The 19,555-nt window shown below is 35.6% G+C and overlaps 1 protein-coding gene across 1 annotated transcript in view; it reads right to left on the reverse strand.

The window, feature by feature from the left end:
- WDR27 (WD repeat domain 27) overlaps positions 1 to 19,555 on the reverse strand; it is a 278,697-nt gene that overhangs the window by 107,817 nt on the left and 151,325 nt on the right. Inside the window, exon 24 of the mRNA XM_069070467.1 lies at positions 15,243 to 15,341. Coding sequence (XP_068926568.1) covers positions 15,243 to 15,341 — 99 coding nt within the window. The remainder of the gene's footprint in view (positions 1 to 15,242; positions 15,342 to 19,555) is intronic.

A 19,555-nucleotide genomic window follows, 5' to 3' on the forward strand; every position in this document is an offset into this window, starting at 1 on the left:
TGAAGAGTTGCACATGACTGAATGACAGAACATGACATAGTCCATATCATGTACATTACAGAAATTACTTTTGGGTGGCTTTCAATATAGACAAGAGATCTGTTTTCAAACCTCTAAGACCCATAAGGGAAATTGTGATAAAGAGATACACAGAAGCATGACCATAAACTATATATAAAACTAGCAAGTGGACCATAAGAGTTAGGGGATTTTTGAATTCTGCTAGAGCTGGATTCAGGTCTACATCTTCCTCAGAACATTAAGAAATTTGAGTTCAAATAGCTGCAGAGAAACTGAAGGATGTAAAGGACTGGGCCAACAGAGGAAGGTAATAATCCTATTTTGAGACCACAGAGAAATTATGGACTAATTTAGCACCAAAAAAAATGCTCAGCCTGTGGAAAACTTCTAACCAACAAACATATTCTCTGAATAATGCTCTCTAATTATCCCTAAATAATGTTCTCAGTATATTACAGAACCGCAGAATCTCTAAGTTAGGAATGACCTCAGGAACTATGTCATCCTCCATCAGAACAAGAAACTCTATTACATCATACCCATATGGGAGACCCATAAATCAAAACTAACTTCACTGGCCTATACCCTTCTCCAAGACTGTGGTACCCTTCTGATTCTTCACAATCTTTCAAAAATTGATGAAAATTGCACAGCAATCCCATACCAGGTTTTTTTAGTATCCTAGGATGCATTTCATGTGGGTCAGGTGAATTTATCAAAGTGCTCTCTATTTTCCTGTCATGTATATGAATTCCCTCTTAGCCATTTTTGTTCATGCTTTTGAATCACATCCTTTGGAATGTATATTGCATTTATTGTCTAAAGTGTATTTTAAGACAAAGACTTAGCATATCTTAAAATGATCGAGATAAATGCAATTTTCATCCTATCTGTCATCTGAATTAAAATCTTCTAAGTAAAATCTATCTTAGCCAAGTCCAGCCTCTACCATTTACTAGTGACCTTGAGAAAGTCATTACATATATTAACTACTGGAATAATCATATTTGCATTACCCACCTCAAAGGGTTGTTGTGAGGACAAAAAAAAAAAACTTAAATAATTGGAGGGGTGTTCAATGATCACCAATATAACAAAAAAGTAATAACATCAAAATTAATTCATAAATTAAGCATTACACCAATCAAATTCCCATAGGTATGCTTTACAGAGCTAAACAAAATAATAATAAAATTCATTGGGAAAACAAAAAAAAATCTAGATTATCAAGAGAAATAATGAATAAAAGGATGAATAAAAGGAAAACTACATGTCCAAAACTCAAACTATATTACAAAGCAATAACAATCGAAGCTATTGATACAATTAAAAAACAAAAAAGGCAGCTCGATAGAACAGACTAGAAAAAGAAGAATCATAAATAACTGAATGCAGTATTGGTTCAGTAAACCACAAACATAAATTATCTAACCAAGTACTACTTATTTACCAAGAATTTTTGAGAAAACTAAAAAACAACCTGGCAGATATTAGATTAGGACATCATTTTATATCATATTCACTAAAAATTTAAAATAGGTATGTGATCTGAAGATTAAAAAATACTATAAAAAAATCAGAAGATAATCAGATCCAGTATCTTTCACGGGTATTGTGGGGGTGGGGAATGTTGAATTCTTAACCAAGCAAGAGATAGAGATGATTATAAATGGCAAAAGATGTTATTTTGACTACATGAAATTAAAAAGTTTTTGCATGAATAAAATTAGTGCAACTAGGACAAGAAAGAAGGGATCAACTCGGAAAACTTGTAACAAATATCTCTGAAAGGATCTAATACTCAAGATGTCTAGATCTTAACAAATACATAAGACCATAAGTTATTATTCAATAATAAGGGGCCAAAGGATATGAAAAAAGTTCTCCAAAGAAATACAAATTATTAACAATCATAAAAAAGAATGTTCCAAATCACTAATGATAAAAATGAAAATAAAAAACTGAAGTTTTACTTAACATCCTGGAGATTAACTCTAAAACTAGACAATTCATCAGTTTTACAATTAAACCAAAACAACTAAAGAAATTTAAAAGGAAAAATAAATATAACTCCATGACAATATGATATTGTTTCTGCCATTTGAGCTTCTACTAATACCTTTCTTCCTTTGTGTTAAGTATAAAGTTTCCTATTGTATTCATCATATTTTCTTCCCAGTTTTAAAACCTATGCTCATAACATATAGAAAATCACTATCTAAATAAGTCACCTGTTAACAAATGTAGTGGAAAAAAGAAAGGGCCCTCTATACATCAATGATAGAATATTTTATAATTTAAATAGATGTTCTTTTCCTACTTTTTCCCATGAGTATACAATGTAAATTTACCACATTATTTTCACTTTTCCTTAATGAGAACTCCTCTTAAAATTTATTTCTAGCTCTCTCTATGAGGTTGCCATTCTTTTTTTCCTCCTACTCTTCTTTCTTGTACTTTTTTCCATTTCTCTAGTAAATAAAATCTCATATGTTTTTATATTAGCACCTCAATCTCACCTCTTCATCAGCTTCAATTTCAATTCGACCCTCTCTATTAGGGTTTCCCTCTTGAGTTCCTGGTTTATAAATTCTTTGGGCTTTACTGCTTTCCCCAGAAACACAGCAGCTCTTCTTGGCTGAGCATTCAGCCAGTGTGATTTCATTAAGAAACTAAATGCTTTTGAGTTTATTCTCCTCCCATCATGACAAGGTTAAATACCTAAACTAAAAGAACAGATGACCAACTGTACAGCCCCCTGGCTGTCTGATGAACGGAGAACCAACAGCCTGTCTCTTATAGTTGAAATCCCACTTGGCCTTGCTCATGTGGTGTACAGCTGCAGGTCATTGGCAGCACACTTAATTGTAGTAGTATTCTCTCAGATTCTAAGCCATCCTTTTGAATCTGAGGTTCTCCCATGAGCTTTACAATTTTCTTTTTATTTTAACTCCACTTCCTTGGCCATATGTGCTATTCAAACAATTTTACTCATGTATATAAAATCTATTTAATCAAAAACTTTCAAAAATCTTTTTTAAAGAGGACAATAATACCACTTGAGCTGTAATACATACATAACATTATTCTGAAAAGCTTAAAGCATTCAGTTCAGAGAAGGATGATACTTTCTTATTACAAATTATCATGAGAATTTGACATTTGCTTTTCCCCATCCTACTTTGCCTAGTCTCTCCCATGTGCTTTGAAAGTTATTTTGCATTGTTCATCCAAACTAATTTTTGTAATTTAAATTAGATTTCAAGGATTTCTCGTGCAAGAAAGTGTTCTCTCTGTTAAATTGGGGCACTGGGTTATAGTAAGCCAGGGAAGGACAGGAGAGATCAAGGCTGGGACCTGAACTAAGAAGGAGTATGGTCTGACAGTTTCTGTAGGTCTGGGCAGACAAAGGGTCAGTTAGCAAAGGGAAAACTGAAGAGGCAGAAACTCTGGTGCCTAGGCAGCTTAGATGTAAAGGAGGTGAACTAAAACATTGTAGTGCCACTGCAATATTCACAGCACCAATAGCAATGGTAAATATTCTGGCATAGGGCTCAATAACAAAATATAACAGATTCTCCATATAGAAGTCAAAAGCAAAACATTTATTCAGACACCAGAGAACCAAATCCTAAAACCAGAAAGCTGAATCCTTCATAGTAGCAAAGAAGTTAATAGACCATAACTGCACTGAGTCACACCATCCTTTAGCCTTCCCACAAACCAACACTCACAAGCCTAGCTATCTGCCTGGGTGCATCCTCTTCTCCCTCCATCTCTAACTGCTATGACTCCCAGTTTCCTGTGGGCTTTGCTCTACCCTTCAGCAAACTCCTCCCACCAGGGTCCATGTGTTTACATTCAGTCTATTAGGGGACAGGGAAAAACTTCCAAGCAGGGAAGGTCTTCAAATTCCCATTACCCTTACAGACATGTAGAAGGAAGTAAATACAATAGATAGACAGGTTCAGAATCCTAAGGGTCAGATAGTCAACACAAGAAATTAAATTTCATGAAGTTGAATCTAAGTCTGATACAAATATAGAACCTGCATGCTCTCTGCCCTCTTTTATACTGAGTTTCTGTCAGAAGCAAAAGTGTCATCTGTTTGGTTCTCCATACCTTAATTAGCTCAAACTATCCATTCCAATATATTAGGGTAGCTGATGATCCTCCTGAAGGCTTCATAAGGCTGTGTTTTCTTATGTTAAGGAGGCGATGCTGGTTTCTTAAAGACCATAATCTAAACCGGCAAATCCTGCCCTACCTTTACAAGGTACTATGCTAGAAACTTAGCATCTGCCATCCACAGCCAAGCTAAGCCTGAAGAAGGGGTTAGGTCATGAATTTTTTGGTGTGGAAACAAGGGAAAACACAATATGGCCCTTGGTTCTGGGTTGACTCTGCAATGACACAATGGCGGAATAAAGGCCAGATGGATTTTTTTAATCACAACAATTTTAAATCATCTACAAATATTCGTCTAGCTTATAACTTTCTAATATCTTTTTCCGAGACCCTTGGCAGAAATGAAGCTCCTGAAGGCCGAAGAATGTTTTGTTTTAGCCAACTATCCTTAAAGTATAGCACAGTGTCTCCCATGTGAGACATTTGGTCAATAATGACTTACACTTATATAGCATTTTAAGATTTGCAAAGTAGGATTCCAATATAGGTCTGCTGACTAAATCCACTAACTAAGAAATTCAATGTTTTGATGACTAAATCTGGAAGACGAGAATCACAATTTTTGACTGTCAGTAACAGGTGTCCTGCCATTTCTTACTCCTTATATATGTAACAAGCTAGTTCCTACTCTAACATGTGGAGTTCCTGAAGGCTGCCCTGGTCCAAGGCACTTTAATGTTCAGTTAGTTAAATTTCAGGCTCTATATCTAGGGTCACATATCATTCAATGGTTAGCTATTGCTACTCACCTCCCCCATTTATTCATCACTCCCTCTGAAAGATCCAGACTCATACTTCAAGAAGCATTAGAGAGGCATATTATAAAATTTAGTATTTCAATCACTTCCCAGCTCTGACTTCCAAAGCAAAGCCCCTCTTCGAGGTGGGAGTCAACCATCCTCATCTTTAGTCAATCATAGTTCAAGAGAACAGGCTTGTATATCATATCAAATTATAAACATCATAGCTTAGCAGAGACAGGGAAGAAGTAGATTAACTCACTGTGTCTTAGGAACAGGAACTCTCTTAATTATACTATATGGATAGGCCAATAGGACAGCAGAATTGTTGGCTCAAAAATCTCATAACTTCCAGGTTCTTAAAAACCCACTTCACAGCAATTTTTCTCATGCACCTATCATTGAAACCCAAGTCTGAAAAGAGGTCCTGTTTAACGTGCCAAGGTTAATCTATGACAAATCTAATGACAATAAATGGCAAATGACAGGAATGTCTGTGTTGTAGCCCTGGCCATCATTTCTTTTTATCCTTATTTCCCAACCTCTTCCAAACCATTCCTGTATCCCCTTTATCTATTCATATCCATGCTGAGATGCTGTCATCAAGTGGCAACCATGTCTGTACCTCACTCCATCTGCTTTAGGTGAAGCTTCTTGTTCTTGATATACTGGTAGATACATTATCTCTACATGTCTATAAGTAACTTCATTACTAGCCCTTTAAAGGTTATATAATTAAGCCTTTTTGATCTTCCTGTATCTTTCTCCTGAATCTTTAGTCTCTCCTTTACCCAAATGTTTCTTTCCCTTTGCCTATTAATATGCCAAAGTCTCCACTTTTCTCAAAAGAATCTTCCCTTAGATTGGCAAGCACTGATACTTCCTCAACCTACCATACTCTATCCCTGCATCTCTTCTACCAAATAATTTGAGGACCTCCATGAAATTCTTCATGTCTCAACTAGTTTTTGTTCTGCAAGAAAGCCTTTCCCAACCTCTCTTACATGCTAGTACCTAGGAAGTTGGAAGAAGGGGGTGCAGTAGAGAGAGCACAAGACTTGAACTCAGGAAAACTTGAAATATAAACACAGATATTGAGTTAAAAACAACAATGGCAAAATGACAACAGGGGGACCATTAAGAGATTTCTTTCCACTTTTTAAAAGTTCTCTCTGCTCCTGTCTCTCTGTCTTTTCTCTGTCTCTCTCTGTCTCTGTCTCTCTCTCTGTCTCTCTCTCTCTCTTCCGTCTCTGTCTCTCTTTCAAAATATATATAGATATAATAGAAAAACAGAAAACAGTCAAGAGATCTGTCTGTGTTACCCACTATTTGATTATATTAAAAGAACAAGGAGAAGGTCTCTAGTGTAATGGTTATCTTCACCTGCAGATCTGTAGAAAGACATGGACCAAAAACGGATACCATCTTCACTAGTGGAGAGCAGGAAGGCATACTTACATCTAGCCAAAATTCATTGTAACAAATCAAAGGACCCAGGTGAAGTGGATTTATCTGAAGGTTACAGCCTTGTGAGTTTAGCAGTAGAAGAAACCATCAGAGGTATGAGAGTCCAAGGATCCTGGAGTCCACCATGCCTGGATTTCTCTTTCCCCTGACTTCTGTCTTTTAGAATTCCTGGATTCTTTGAAAATAGTTCAAGACCCATGTTCTCCAGAAGGCCTTTCCTATGAGACCCACATACTGCAGTTCTGCAGCTGCTAGCCCCTTCCCAGTCACCTTCCATCCATTCTGTAGCATCTTTTATGTACCATTTTTATGTATGTTGACTTCCTCATTAGAATGGAAGTTCATTGAGTACAAGAACTGTCTTTGTTTCATGTGCTTAAGTCAGTGCCTGGCACATAAATGCTTAATAAATTCTTGTTGATCTTTTCAGACAAACTGCTATCTGATCATAGCTCCCTGTTTTGTTATTATAGAATTCAATTTGCTGGGAGAGGGTGGGGGTAGGGCTAATACCAAGTACAGGATTTTACATTTACATCTAATTTCATGTTATTTTTGGTCCAATGTTGTAGCTTGTCAAAAGCATTTTGGATCCTGCCTTAACCTTCCAATATGTTAGGTTTCCCTCCTAATTTTGTGTCATATTCTTATCTGATAAGAATATTACCTTTATCTTTGAGGGTCAGTCTCTGACCCGGTCCATGCATGAGAAGAGTCTGGTCCAGAATTTCTCCCAAGCCAGCTCCCCATGAAGGTTATATTATGTCTTAAGACTGGCTCACCATCTCTTCCTGACTGGCAGGAGTTTAAGAAGTGATAACCGAGCACTCAGACATAGATGCATGCAAGGGAACAAGGACATTAAACATTCTCTAAGTAAAGGAGTGGCCTCCTGTAACTCCAGAGAAAATTTAAAAAGCTAGGAGGCGAAAGTCAAATTTTCTCTTAAGTTAAAAAAACTTACAGAGGGTAATAACTCAGCGGGCTAACGAGAGTATGTGACAGGGATTAGTAGGAGATAAAAACAAGCAAAGATTAGCCCAGTTTCAAAAAAAAAAGCTTTCAGGAGAAAATGGGACAAGTACAAAATGAAAGTAGAGACTGGAGGAGGTTTACTTATCACCAATAGTCAGTTACAAAAATTCTTGGAATGTGTAGAGCAGAAGGGGACAGTAGATTTGGTAATAGGGGATACAGCAGGGAGACAGAGGAGTAAGAGGAGGGACTCCAGCACTATACCTTCAATTCAAATCATTTATAAAAAAGTTAAATTCCAGGAGGCCAAAAAAAGTTCACTGGGGCATTCTACCAGAGATTTTCTTATAAACTAACATCAAATCATTAATGACCATTCTTTGGAGTACGTCATTCAACCAATTCCAAACTAGTCAGCAACACATGGGAAAACCTCAGATTCATCAACTCCCCCAGCTGACCAGAAAGCCAAGGGGGAAAGAGTGAAGGTGCAGCTAGTACTGGAAAGAAAAGTCAGGGTATCTGTGTGACCATGACAGCCAAGTTTCAGAGATTTTTTTAATATGGAATGTGTGAGAGAAGAAAAGATTTTAAATGAAGGAAAGTCTGTTGCCAATGGAACAGGCATTCTACAGAGCACAATGGGAGGGGTAAGCGGCATTTGATTGAGACTTTGGGGTGTGAGGGTTGAGGGAGATGGAAATAAGGAATCAAGTGGCAAGAGATGGGGAATGGAATTTGAATGCTGACTTACTGGGACTCAGCATCACTGAGATGTGTAGAGTATGACAAGATGTGATAACGTTCATCACTGAATGGAAGGACCACTCCTCTTCTCAGAGGCTGGAGATCAGGCAAGAGACAAGCACAGCTTGAGACAGAAAGCAAGTCATTTGGCCAGATGGAAGGCCCCATTTTACTATTCATCTTCCCTCCAAAGACTGGAGATTAGGCTGGAGATAGCACAGTACAGGAAGGAAGCCCTATTCCCCATTGATTTTCCTCTTCCCTCTCCCTCAAAGGAACAGGTGCAGCAGGAGATAGAAATCCTGAAGTCAAAGAGAAGGGCAGGAGGAACTTGAATTGTTACAGATAGAACCTGTGTCACTGGTCCCTTACCAGTCTTCCCACCAGAGACTAGGGCAGCAAGAGATGAAATGCTCCCAGAAGTGATCAGAGAAAAGTCTCTGTATATACTTCAATGTATTGCACACAGATTTTATAATAGCTTCATCAATGAATGGAAAATCAATTCTATATGATGGTGAATCCTGATACTGAAGGAATAGAGGACTTAAAAGATTAATTGCAATACTATAATTCTTATTGATTTGGAACTTAATATTCTGTTGAGATATGCCTTCTAATGAAATATAATTATTTAATTTAAATGTTATTTTGAAGGAATATGTTTTGTTCTGGTTTAATCTGTGCAATTCACTAAAATATTTAAGTGACTTCACATTTTGATTAATTAGTTTTTAAATTATTTAAGAGTATATCATTTTACATTTTAGAGTCTAGCATTCCATAGCCTATTAATGTAAATCATTGTTGAAGCATCACTTCAGAGAAAGGGTTGTTTAAAGCTACTTAAATTTATAAAGAACTACACTTTTTAAATATTTTGTATATTCTTAAACAAACTATAAAAGTATGACTTAAAACCTAATAGACAAACTTTCTTCTCCCTAAATCACTATATCTAAGGTATGCAATATTTGACTAAATTTTCTCTCCTTTCCGAGTCACCTCAGTCACACATTTCTTTGTTTGCTGAAAACTGCTTCTCATTCCAGACCTATTAATATACCTTCCTGCCACTGTCCCTTGTTCATCTTGATACAGTCCTTTGCTTTAGTCATTCCACATCTTTTGTGGAGGAAAAACAGTGACCTGGAAGGTGGAACCAGGGGAAACAAACTCCATATTTAGAAAGTAGGAAATTTTGTTAAAGGAAAAAATGATAGTTCCATGAAAGTAGCCCTCATAATATTTTTTAAATGCAGAAGTTTTTTTTGGTTGTTGTATCCACGACAACAAGAAGAACACTATAGAGACTGAAATATCTTCAGAAAATGACATATAACTCATTATTGACTAGCAGAGATGAGTTGACAATGGTGGAAACTCAATGCTGTCAAAAAAAAGATATTGATAAAAAGGGGATTTAATGAATGAACTTTTTCAGTTATTTATCTTAACTCTCCAGGTGCTTTGAGTGGATGTGGAATAGGAATGTAGGTAGTTTAAAATTAGTCAACAAAGAAAGAGAATTCATTTTTCTCAAAAGCGTATACAAACCCAGCTGTCCCCAATTGAGTAACAACTGGCAATTTTATGGCTAAATTCTTCTGTCTGAGAGATTCATGACCACATAACTGAATTCACATGCAAGGAGAATTACTAGAGTCAGGACGATGCCTGTGAAGATGTAGTCCTAGGAATAAATCAATGGGATTCTGTATCAACCTTCCTCAAAATTATATCAATGTTGGCTATACTTAGCTGGAAATAGAGATAATTCCAGGCACCTTAGTTGTTTTCTATCATATTATACATACTAACTATGGACAACCTTTTATTTGAAGAACACAGTGTGTTTTTTAGGGAACAAGCTCGGGTAAAGTAATTCAAGGAATTTTGCTGCCACAGAAAATCTTGACAAATTTTTCCCATGCTATAACATCATGCCCACCAAAGGATTATGGTTTTGTAACATTTCTCACTACAAGGGCTTTTTTGATTAAAAAAAAGGCTATTAGGCATTTTGAAATCTTTAATTAAAGATTATATCATTACATAATAATTATGGTTCTTCCATAGTAATGTTCAACATGTTGATGAATTGAAAATAATATTTTGGTGTATTTACCTTATTCACATTTGAAATTAGGGTGATGGTTCAATTTATACTAATCTAATACCACATTACAGATTTAATTTATAAGATCTTATTAACCCTATTGCTTACATGGAAGATGCTCCTACTGAATTTTATATAGGACAAAACAGAGGTTCAAAAATGTTAAGGGATGGCCAAGACAATAAAGACAATAACGGAACTGAAATGAAATGCCACATCTCTTTATTACTAGCCCAATGCTCTTTCCATTTCACTAGAACTACCTAATGACAAAAAATAAAGGTTATTCAAGAACACAGAGGACTTTATTATGTCCTGATTTCCTTCATTATCATTCTACAACACAAATAAATAAATAGTTGAAGATATTGAGTCTAAGTATTCCCCTTGATTGTTGCTGCTTTTCCATTTTCTTCTCTTAGGCAGTTAGAACTAAAATTGGCTTACAACTCTTCTGTCTAGATCTTATGACCACATATATACACAAGAGAATAGAGAATGATTGCATCAGCTGTTGACCTTGTGACTCGAGCATCACTGCTAATCCTTTCTAGAGTCTGTGTGTCCAAGATACCGGGCAGCTTGCAGCATGGCCTGAAGTGTAAGGCCTACCCAGGGACACATACACAGCAAAGAAGAACGCAAGAAACACACAGAGAAAACCATCCAGAAACAAGAAATCACAAAGCTGTAATTTAGTCAAACAGAAGTCTCATTTGATTCTCTCTCTCATCTTCCTTCAAAGATAATTAATTTGGCAATTGTATTAGAGTAAGCCAGCCTAGAAGCCAGGCCCTTCTGCCTGCTTTTATCTGTTTGTTTACTGCAAGCAACTGTAAAGCAGCAACCGTATTAATGATATCAGCAGTGGATGCTGTTTTCCTGCCCCTACAACTAGCTCACTTGTCCTGCCTGCCTTGCTTTGATATTGTTTATCTTAATTTCTCAAAACAATATTTATAGGTTACATCAAGAAAGTCAGATATTGACACCAAATTAGTACTAATTCTCATGCTTTGAAATATATCTACATTATATATACATATACACACATGTGTATGTGTATATATAGACATATCTTTGAAGGAATACAAAATGCTATTACAAAATCTATATGCAAAATAAAAACATACTACTAAAAAAACACCTATAACATCACATTTCTAATTCAGCTTCAGCTCATTTATCCCATTTCCTGTATATAACATTAGTATTCCCCTAATCTTCCTATTTCCTGTCTTTTCTGCAGTCATACTTTATCCACCAACCGAATTATGCCTACCTAAGGAAGCTGTGATCATTTTTTCAACTCAGAAAATCTTTACCAGTTCTTTATGTCACTTTCTGAGATGAACAAATTAAAGACAATCTTCAAAGGTTTGGTGTATATTTATTGATCAAAATTTTTAAATATTTTAGTCAATTGCAACTCACTAGAGAAGCACTGATACACTATTGTTACTGTATTTTTCTCATTATTATTCAGTACCTAGAAACAGCAATGTCAATAACCACATCTGGATGGTCTGTTTCAAATTTTCATAGATTATAAACAACATCCTTTAATGCTTCATGCAATGAAAATTTTGTATGGATATAAACACAAAGACACAAACTTTTAATTACTTTCATTTTGTTTTATCTAAATTCTTTTTTCTCATGGGGGAACACATGTAGCCTTTAATCTCTAGGATTTATAGTACAGCAAATGCCACAACTAAAGATGGCACAAATATCAATGAAATAAACAGACAGATACGTTTTATCAGTATTCTTTTTTCTCACAAGGCAAACTGTTCCTTTACATCTTAATTAGAAATATAATATAAGGTGCCTAAAAGTATTAACCTCCTGAAAATAAAGGATTTTATTTTCAGCAAGGATCATTAAGAATGTTTAGGGAATGTCCTATCATTTTACTCTTGGGCTAAGTGCCATAAAAATGAGTTAAACTGGTCACTGCCAAGCCTATCCTTGTGTCAATTTAACTAGAATTTAAATAGCATTAAATGTCTAACAATTATCCAAAAATGGGCTAGCTACTTGGGATGAATCAGAATGACTAGAAAACACTGCCCTATCTTGGTATTTTTTTCTTTCTCTTCTCCACTTTGCCAAAAGTGGGAATGGAAGCAGATGCCATAAACAAGAAATTTGGAAGGGAAAGCTTAGTTTTGCCTCTGTCAAGAGACAGTCAAAGCCAGATCCTGCTGTACAGAATTCAAATCAACCCAATTCAATAAGCATTTATTAAGCGCTTTCTATTTGCCAGAAACTGTGGGGATATAAAGGCAAGAATGAAAGTCCATACCCTCAAGGAACTTGTACTCTACAAGTTGGGGAAAGTAAAACAACTGATAAATTCAAAATAATTATGAAATAATTTGGGGTGGAGGATCCCAATCAACAAAAGCCTTTACAGGAAATGGCACTTGAACTAAGCCTTGAAAAGACGACAGATTTCTATGAGGATAGAGGTGTTGACACAGACAATTAGTCTATGCAAAAGTATGGAGGAAGGAAACATGATTCCATATAGGTAACATGAAATGGGTCAGTCTGGTTGAAACAAAGAACTCAGAGAATAATGTCAGTTTCGAAACATAAATTATTTCGGAATATTTTGAATGTCACGCTAAGGAATAAAGAGAGATTTACTTCCAGGAATAAAGATATGACCCCTCTATCCTCTACCCTCATCAGACCTCACCTGGAGTATTGTGTTAATTTCTGGCCCCACCATCTAAAAAGGACATTAGGAGGTCCTAGAAAAGCACAGCTAGGATTATGAAGAGCCTTGAGTCCATGTCGTAGGAGGAATGTTGTAGGAAATTGGGAATGTTTACCCTGAAGAAGAGAAAACTGTGACCGTGACACTAGTGTTCAAGTGTACAAAGAAGAGAGATTATATTTATTATATCTGGCCCACGAAGGCAGACTTAGCAGCAACATTTAAAGAGAACCGTTTAAGCTTGCCATCCTGAAATTCCTTCTGACAGAGCAATCCCAAATGAAATGGGTTGAGATTAGATGACTGTTGGGTATTCGGTTGCAGGGATTCCTTTTGGGTATAAATTGAGCCAGATGACTAATAAGGTCCCAGGCAACTCTAAAATTCTGCCATTCTATGATTATGAGTCTATATTTTATCCTAGAAGCAATAATAGAGAGCCATGGGAAAATTTGGAGCAAAGAAAGGACAAGTTCAGAGCTGTATTTTGGAAACATGAATTTTGCAAAGATGGTCACAAGGTTGTGAACCTAAATGACTAGAAAGATGGATGAAATAGTAAAGTATAAAAGAAGGGCAAGCTGACAGCAGGAAGTAGGGAGAAAAATGGTGCATTCTTTTTTGTCAGTGAATTTTTTTTAAGGCAAACAGGGTTAAGTGACTTGCCCAGAGTCACACAGCTAGTAAGTGTCTGAGACCAGATTTGATCTCAGGTCCTCCTAACTCCAAGGCCAACATTCTATCCGCTATGCCACCTAGCTGCCCCCTAGAAGTGACTCCTAGGAAACAGTTCAGGACAGAGACTAGATACAGATCTATAGATATAGCTACCATATGCATGGAGATGAAAATCAAATGCACAAGATTCAAATCTCACCTCTGATGACAACTTTGGGTAATTTTGTAGTACTTTGTGTAACTTTATGGTGACTTTGGGTAAGTCATAGTCCCCTAGGCTTCAATTTCCTCTTTTCCAAAATGGGAGGATTCAATTAGATGCCTCTAAGGTCCCTTCTAGGTCCAGTGTTCTATGATACTATATAGCTGTATTTTTTATGGGTATTTCTACCTACATTTTAGGCAATCATTCTCATAATAGTTTATTAATTTAAAATGAGAAGGAATTCAATTTTACTTTTCCTCCCATATCAATGGAAGTCATTGTTACTATGTTTCTATTTTTAAATTCACATACAAATTAAAATAAAATAAACATTAAAAATGAAATATAATTCATCAAATATAAATAATTAGTGAAAATATATGAAATATTAGCATTTTTGTGAAAGCAAAAAAATTTGTATAATTCAACTGGAAAATGTCTAAACAAAAATGGAACATTATTGTAGGGAGAAGGTGTCACATTGGATAGAGTGTTGTTGTATTTGGAGTCAGGAAGACCTGAGTTCAAATTCTGTCTCAGACACTTAGCTGCATGGCCCTGGGTAAGTCATTTAAGCTCTGTTTGCTTCTGTTTCCTCATCTATAAAATGAGCTGGAAAAGGAAATGGCAAACCCCTCAATTATCTTTGCAAAAAACAAAAACGAAAAGCCCAAGGAGTCATGAAGAGCTGGACACAACTGAAACATGACTAAACAATTACTATATTACAACTACTGCAACTACTAATACTATGAGTACTGCAACTATCACTACTGCTATTACCAATAATAACAACAACATTGCTACCACTACATAAACAATTAGGAGAAATTTGGCAAGACTTGTACGAACTGCTACAGAACAAAAAAAGTAGAACTAGGAAAACAATATTTTTATTGTTTTCTACAATAACTACAATACTACAATAATTACTACATTATTGTATTTTACTACAATTACTACAATAACATAAATGAAAAGAGCACAAAAAGAGCAACAATCTCAGTGGATTCATTGTAATGACTTGTTTTGGTTCCAGATAAGATATGGTGAAAAATACTTCCCTTTGCTTGTGAAAGAAGGTAGAGATTAGGCATCTGGAAAGTTACATATTATATCAGATACAATCATTTTTGTCAGCTGGGTTTGCTTAATTGTTTTTCTTTGTTACAAGGGAAGATTGAGTGTGAGTGAGGGGTTGACAGTAATATATTATTAAGATGACATTTAATAAAACATTAAATACATTTATATATTTATGCATAATAGATGTCATATAATATTTTCATATATAACATAAATATGCAAATATTGTTTTATACATAATAAATATTTTTTTATTTTGAAAATTATACAAGTATATGCTGTTACCTGGGGTTTTGATGGGTTGAAAGCCACATTGATCACTGTTTCTGTGTGTCTTGTCAATCTGTGGGTAAAGCTGCTAAAGCCCATCTCATATATATAAGCCTAAAAGATAAAATGAAAATTTCACAGAAAAATCAACATGATTTCACTCAACACAATTTTCACTTATACAAAATTAGTTTCCTAAAATGCTATAAAAATATAAGCCCCAGTATTTAACACAGTACCTGTCAAACAGTAAGTGCTTAATGAAAATAATTCAATATTCATATAAAAGATAGTTTTGGGGTGGCGAAGTAGCACAGCGAGTAAGAGCACCGGCTCCAGTGTCAGGATGACCTGGAGATCGAATCCCAGGCTCAGACACTTAGCACCCACCCAGAAACACCTGGCTGTGTAACCTTGAGCAAGTTACTTAACCCCAATTGCTTAAAAAAAAAAGATAGTTTTAAAGCATTTTAGATTAAATTATATGAGTATGTTTTTCCCTCTATGAAGGATCAAATTATTCACACTAGTTCTGCCCTCCACCAACTCCTAATCTTCCCCTTTCACTGTGTTCTTTGGAACATACATTGAAAAGGTCTTCCTAATCTCTTCTTCCTTCATTCAACTGAAAACTGGCTTTCACCCAAAGACTCCATCCATATCTCTACCAACAATCTCCATTGATGACTACTCCTTCTTAAAATCTTCCCAACCCCAATCCAACACCAACTCTAGCTCACAGAGCCTCAGGTAACATTGCCACATAAATTTCTCCTCTTAATCCCCATTGCAATTCCTCAATTGCTTTTAAGTTCATACCATCTAAATATACCACTCTCTCCCTAACATTGTCACTTCTTCTTTTCTCCTTCTCCTTCTCCTTCTCCTCTTCCTCCTCTTCTTCCTTCCCCTCCTCCTTCTCCTTCACATCCTCCTCCTCCTCCTTATTCTTGTTAGTTATTCAGTCATATCCAACTCTTCATGACCCATGGAGCATAGCATACAAAGCCCTTCTATCCTCCACTATCTCCCAAAGTCTGTCTAAGCTCGAATTTATTGCTTCCATGACACTATCAATCCATCTCACCCTCTGCCATTCCCTTTTCTATTTACCTTTAATCTTTCCCAACATCAGTCTTTTCCATTGAGTCCCATCTCCTCATTATGTGGCCAAAGTATCTAAGCTTCAGCTTCATTATTTGACCTTCCAAGGAATAATCTAAATTAAATTCTGTAAGTATTGATGGATTTCATTTCCTTGCTCTCCAAGGGACTTTCAAAAGTCTCTTTCCACAATTTGAAAACATCAGTTCTGTGGTGCTCAACTTTTCTTATAGTCCAATTCTCACAGCTATACACTACTACTGGAAAAACCATAGCTTTGACCATACAGACCTTTATCAACAAGACAATATCTCTGCTTTCAGTATGCTGTCCAGATTTGCCACAGCTTTTCTTCCAAGGAGCAAGTGTCTTTTAATCACTGCCATCTCCCCAATCCTTGATCACTTTCTAACTTTACTCCATGACTTCAGTACCTTATTTGCAGTATTCCTTCCCTACCGATGTATTAAAAGACTTGAGTATCTATGCCACAGGCTCTTATGACAGCGTTTCATAACAGTTTCTTGAATTTATCAACTTTTTTAACACCCACCTCTAATCTAATAGTTGTGTGCTCTAATAGCATCAGAGTGGTCACATCCAGATCCAACCAAACTGCTCTACTCCAAAATTCTGATGCCTGAAATTCTTTCTCCTTTATTTCTATGTTTTCCAATATCTTGCACCTTCCCATACTCATGTTTTGTAATCATTATGAACTATCCTTTACTTACTACTCTACCAATTTATCAGTCCTCTTTTGGTCTCACTTTTCTCCCTACCCAGGCTTGACCCTGTGGCTATCTACTTCAATAAAGCCATTAGCTCTAGCATGGTATAAAGTATTTCAACCTAAAAAGGAAGTCCAGGTCCTACATTACTAAGTATGAGGAGGATCATGGGATAGCTTCTAACGAACCCAATCAAGCACCTATTGACAGGAGGAGAGATATAGCAGGCTACAGAAAACAGCCTTGTGGAAAGGATGGAATTTCAAAGAGGAAGTTGTTAGGATTTAATTGCAAGCTTTCACAGAGTACATAGAGGGATATAACTGGGAACAGATGAGGTGCCTCAAGCACGTGACAATTTGGGAAAGGATGCAAACACACCTTGTCAATACAATTGCATCAACACACTGTAAAGTATTTGGTTAATAACATGAAACTTACATTTAGGTCACTTGTCTACAGAATATCAATCATCTCTCTTGCTGACTAATTTTTTCTTTCAATCAAATGTTTGACATCACTTAGGGAAGGCAGAAAAGAATAACATTTGGATAGTGCCAAACAGTTTAAGTATTCATTTTCTTTTTTTCTGGAAGGGGAAGGCAGGGCAATTAGGGTTAAGTGACTTGCCCAAGGTCACATGGCTAGTAAGTGTTAAGTGTCTGAGGCTGGATTTGAACTCATGTCCTCCTGACTGCAGGGCCAGTGCTCATATTCAATGTGCCACCTAGCCACCCTAAGTATACATTTTATATCAAAACTTGGATCTTTATATAATAGATACAATTAATATCTACTCCTGTCCATTAGTAAGAGACAGGTTATATTACAAAAGAGGTTATTTTCTTATACTTAAAAATTTTGTAATTCTCAATTTAAAAAAACTAACACCTTATATGGAAAGTTTCAAAACAACTTTATACTTTCATGGACAGCTTAAGGCAGCTAGTAATTATTTATTCAACCTATTTATTATGTATTTATATATTTATGCATGTATATACATATGTAAATATACATAAATAATCATATGTTGTTATTTAATGTATTTCTCCTTGCTTTGAATCCTTACCAAAAGGTCAGTTCTAGGTCAAATGGTGAAAAAGGTATAGTCTGAGTAATCCTGTTCACACATCCTGTGTCCTGGGTTTCCTCATAACAAAATTCTCAAACAGAGACCCAATATCACAATTTCATTGAATTTCATGGAAATGACAGTAGGAAAATTAGGGAAAGACTAGGTTTAGATAGTGACAATGAGGGAAGGTCACTCCAGGTAGTCACCTTCTTACTGGGTATTCTCATAGTCTTCAAAGAAATAGCACAGCAATATTTCCTAAACTTTAGGGCATTGAATTATTTGGGCATTGAAATGTATTGATGACATATATAAGTTCTAATCTGAGGACATGAAATATTCTTTTATTGAAGAAACTTTTGAACAAAAAAGAGACCAAAATATTCTGGAACATAATACATATTCTTTGTACACATAATTTCATATTTAGTATTTTTGAAAGAAAGAAATTCCTAGCATTGTTATTTTCTCACAGAATCTCTCCCTTCCCATGTAGCATAGAATTAAGTTTAGTCAGTGTTTGCCTAAAGAATTTAACATGAGATTATCTTTATTGTAGAGGAAAAGTATATAGGAATGAAATTGAGGTTTCCCAAAATAAAATTTGTCCTGTTATATGACTATAAGAAATCTGACTTAAATTACTATTCTGCCTCTTTGCAGATTGGCATGGATAGGTTTTTAATTTTATAAATATGTTGTTTACTTTTGAAGTAGAAATTACTTTACATAGTTGAATATATTAATTGCATGATTAAAAAAAGGTATGTAGCCACCAAAGGGATGCAGATTTAGAGAAAATACAAAGGAGACATAGAACAAATAATGAGAGAATTTAATATTAATTTATCTGTTTTCCAGCTTAATATCCATCCAATTGGGAAATAGATAGACAAAATGTTTTATATGAATATAATAAAACATTTTATTGTGCCATAAGAAATGATGAATGTGAAGAATATAGAAAAGTATGGGAATATGCAAACTGATGAAAAATTAGGTAAACAAAAGCAAGAAAAACAAACATAATGACTGCAACAATGCAAATAAAGAACAAAATCTCTGGATGCTTTGAGTTTATACTGACCAATTCTGTGCCTGAAGATGAAATGAAAAAAATTGCCACCCTCTCTTCTTTGGAGAGATAGACTGTAGGTACAGAGAAATGTATATGCTTATCAGACTTGGTTAATATATTTGGTGGTTTTAGTAAACTGCTTTTTGTCTCATTCTTATTCTCTGTTGCAAGGAAAAGATGGAATTATATGTGCAGAAATAAAATGTATATAAACTGAAAAGAAGCAAGAGAAGGATGGAAAGAAGGAAGGAAGGAAGGAAGGAAGGAAGGAAGGAAGGAAGGAAGGAAGGAAGGAAGGAAGGAAGGAAGGAAGGAAGGAAGGAAGGAAGGAAGGAAG

This window comes from Petaurus breviceps, unplaced genomic scaffold, assembly GCF_028583685.1.
Source record: "Petaurus breviceps papuanus isolate PSGF00001 unplaced genomic scaffold, PetGlider_PUasm1.0 90808, whole genome shotgun sequence".
Lineage (NCBI taxonomy): Eukaryota > Metazoa > Chordata > Mammalia > Diprotodontia > Petauridae > Petaurus > Petaurus breviceps.